Source organism: Alnus glutinosa, chromosome 7 (assembly GCF_958979055.1).
Source record: "Alnus glutinosa chromosome 7, dhAlnGlut1.1, whole genome shotgun sequence".
Classification (NCBI taxonomy): domain Eukaryota; kingdom Viridiplantae; phylum Streptophyta; class Magnoliopsida; order Fagales; family Betulaceae; genus Alnus; species Alnus glutinosa.
In genome coordinates, this window is record NC_084892.1 from 8,550,189 (window position 1) to 8,553,943 (window position 3,755).

General features: G+C 34.7%; 1 protein-coding gene across 1 annotated transcript; it reads right to left on the reverse strand.

Annotated features, from left to right (window-relative positions):
- Positions 1-592: 592 nt before the first annotated feature.
- Positions 593-3,267, reverse strand: LOC133873605 (uncharacterized). The gene is made up of 3 exons (XM_062311336.1): positions 2,849-3,267; positions 2,299-2,640; positions 593-1,323 (listed from the first exon to the last, which is right to left on the reverse strand). The coding sequence occupies exons 1-3, from the start codon at positions 3,071-3,073 to the stop codon at positions 796-798; spliced, it is 1,095 nt and encodes a 364-aa protein (XP_062167320.1). The 5' UTR covers positions 3,074-3,267; the 3' UTR covers positions 593-795.
- Between the last annotated feature and the right edge of the window lie 488 nt (positions 3,268-3,755).

Below are 3,755 nucleotides of genomic sequence, written 5' to 3' on the forward strand. Positions count from 1 at the left end.
TTAAATATATCAATTTTAAATTCTGAAAATAACATTTTTTTTTTAAAAAAAAAAAAAAAAAACACTAGGAGGGAGGAAATAGAAAATCAGGTTTACTCGTATGAAATGGCATTATAGCAGGGCAAAAAGAAGAATATCATCCGTCCCCTAAGCCCACGTAAATTAAAGAAGAATATCAGGTTTACATTTTAATTTATGCATATTATATATGAGAAATATAAACATATATTAAGGTTAAAAAATCACAAATATTTAAGAGATATGAAATTATATGATATGTATTTTTGATGAACAAATTATATGATATGTTGCCACTCTATGATATAATTATTGACACAATTAATGACTTTTTTTTTTATTATTATTATACAGAAAATCACAAAACTATGTAAATGGATTAGAGTTTGATTTTGTGTTTTTTTTTTTTTTTTTTTAAATGTTAAAGAAATAAAAAAAAAAATATCAATAGTTATGTCAATAATTGTGTCTTTGGATGGCAAAAATATCATTTTTCAATATTTAATACGAAATCCAGGTATGAATTGGATCGAAGATTTAATCATACCATTAAAAAAAGAAAAAAGCTGCTCCATTTTCTTTGTAGAAACATATAATGACAAATATATATATTTAAGTATCGTATACAAAACATTATTTAATAAACAATGAATTCCTCGAGGATAAATTGTATCCATATATATGTACACAAAACTTCAGGGTCACCTATTTCGGTCAAATTCAACGATATAAAGCACTCTTCAAGAAGCAATTAGCACCGCCGGATCAAAATCATGATCAATCATCTAACGGTGATCTCCAAGCAAGATCCTCTCCTGGATACTCCCCCTGTACTTCGTTCGGAGGAATGAAGCAATCGATGGAGAGGCCAGGGACGTTGAATGCCAGGTCATCGATGGCCCATGTCTCCTCCATCCGTGTGACCGCGGGGCCCGCCTTCATGTTGTCACCGAACCGTGTGATGATCACACTCGATTGGCCGGCGTGAGCGATCATCACGCCCTCCACCGTTCGATAGTCCTCGATTCTTGTTGACATTGTGGTCTCCCAGTACATGGGGTGCGTCCCAGGGGATTGAATCCTGTTTAAGTAAGAGTCCTCTAAGTACACGAGGAGCCCGCTTCTTTGGCTGAAGTAGCCAAATATAACATGCTTTATCATCTCTGCTGTGTTGTCGCCACGTTCAGCCAGGTCCGTTTGATCAGCGGACAATTTCAGCACAAAACAATCAACGCCTGAAATTCGCTTTTCTCCCAAGTACTGCGCTGGGGAAAACACGGCCGCTATGGCCAAAGGATCTAGTCCCTACAAATGTTAATATGTATTAATATCTAACGGATTTGAATGAAACATTCCAGATGGAAAGAATAGTTAAATACGTAGGATTATTATTTTTTTACTATAGTTTAATTTAATAATTGACCGATTTAAGATATTAATTTACTATATTAAATATATCTTTCTTTAGCTTTTGGTCATCCTTTCAAGCAAAGTAATAATAAACACTTGAATGTGTACTATAAAATCATATTTTTATGATTTAAAATAATATTTAATAGTAAGATCTACCTAATCATCAAAATAAGAGAAAAATCTTAACAAATCAGAGAAATTTTTTTATTATATAAATAGAGTAATGTTTCTTACATAACAAATGTACACATTTTGTACAATAACGTTGACGTAAAAATAATTTTCATTTTTTGCTGTATAAGAAACATTACTTTTTTTTTTATTGTGAAAATCATTTACACGTCAGCATTGTACAAAGTGTGTACATTTTTTTTTTTTTGAAAAGATAATGGTATCATAAATCATGAACTGATTAGCCTTTGTGCAACAAATATTACTGATCATGTAAACAAGAAATGACAATATTGATTTGAATATAAATAGTGAAATATGGAATTAAAAATCTTAATTTATATATTTGTGTTGTTGATTACGACAATATAATTTGACATGACAAATAAGTACTATTTAAGCATATTAAAATTTAATCCAATTAAAAAAACTAATCCACAGAATTCAACGTCAATTGTCACATCTTGGATCATAGGATTACAAAAACGTATCTAATAAGCCACCTATATTTGGAAATAATTAAGATTGAAGACTATAGGAAACGTACGAGGAAGGACATGCAAAAGTAAAACACAAACAATACCCAATTTGGTCAATGTTTCTTAGAAAAATTAACAAACCCTGTTTTTTTTTTCTTTTGTCAAAAAAGATTTGGAGTAAGTATTACTACTTAAGCCACAATTTCAAAGTACTAACCTGAAGAGCTCGCCGGAGAGGACGAACACCGCCTCTGGCGGCATGCGCGCCGAGCCACGGTGTGTGGCGCCAAGCCATCTTGCCATCACTACCGGCTACAACCTTGTGACCACCCACAACCAGCTCAATGAGCCACTTATTAGGGACCATCTGCCACATTACAAAGCACCCTTTCTGCGACTCTCCGGTGGCTCCGGCAGCCGAACCTCCAGAGCCCGGGTCATCCACCATGGCCATGGACACCTTTCCGGTGGCGAAAATGTTCTTCACCGTCCCCTCTAACTTACGGCAGCCAGTCGCCGCCGTGAAGTGTTGTATGATATATTGGGCTGAGGAGGAGACCTGTCGGAAGACAAGAACATGACCCATTGCATTTGTTTTAGTAAAATACAGCCATGTGGTCCTTTTTTGCTTTTCCTTTTACAAAAGTAAGCAACTTGGATATATACTTCACTAGTGGAAAGAATGTGAACACCGAAGTACAGCAAAATAATATTAAAACAAAAAAAAAAAGTGTGAAAGATGGTGGAGATCATCATGAATGGTGTACCTCCAGCTCGCTGATGGTGGGTTGCTTGGGATGGAGAGGAATGGGGAAGAGAGGACAACCCAGAACGCTGAGGAGGATCCTGAGGTCGGATTTCTTGTTGAAGACGAGGGAGAGGTGGGTCTTGATCCAGTTCCGCCATGTGAGGCCTCGACCTTTCTTTGAGCCGTTTGCGCTGTCGTCTTCTTGGTTGACGGGCTCCTCTGAAAGTGGCGCAAGCCGACCCATCAGATCAGCTTTTGAGAGATTCAGAAGAGAGAAGAAACAGAGAGAGAGATTTATGAAGAAGCAGAGCAAAGGACGAAAATGAGTGGAAGGTTGCTAAAGGAGTCTGCTCTCTGTTGCAATGCACTTTATGCACATGCAGCTTGGGCGCGTGCAACGCATTTGACTTCATGAACAAGATGAATCACAAACAAAGAACGATTGGTATTTGGAAAATTACAACTTACTGCCGGTTTAGACTTTAGAGTGAGTTAGTTATGATATTAATTATCAGTTGATTAATTTAGTTGACTAAGCCTTCCTTATATCTGCATTAAACCTCATAACAGATCTCATCCACTTCCCTCTTTTTTTAATCAGTTATTTTAAAAATATATTTATATATATTAAATAAATAAAAAATACATATATTCTCTTCAAATTAACACTCAATTTGTAATAGTTACTATCAAACTAAATATTGCATTAACGTCCTCCAAGTTATAGAAAATTTGCAATGTCTTCTATCCAAATAATAAAAATATTCTTTAATAAAAATAAATAAATAAAAAATGGTGACAAACCCACTGATTTTAAGGGTATTTTTGTCTTATTAAAAAAATAATGGTCACTTTCATCTTTTTGTAAGACAAAAATAGTACATTGCAATTTTATTTTATTTTCTTTTTTTAGTTTGTGAGGACAT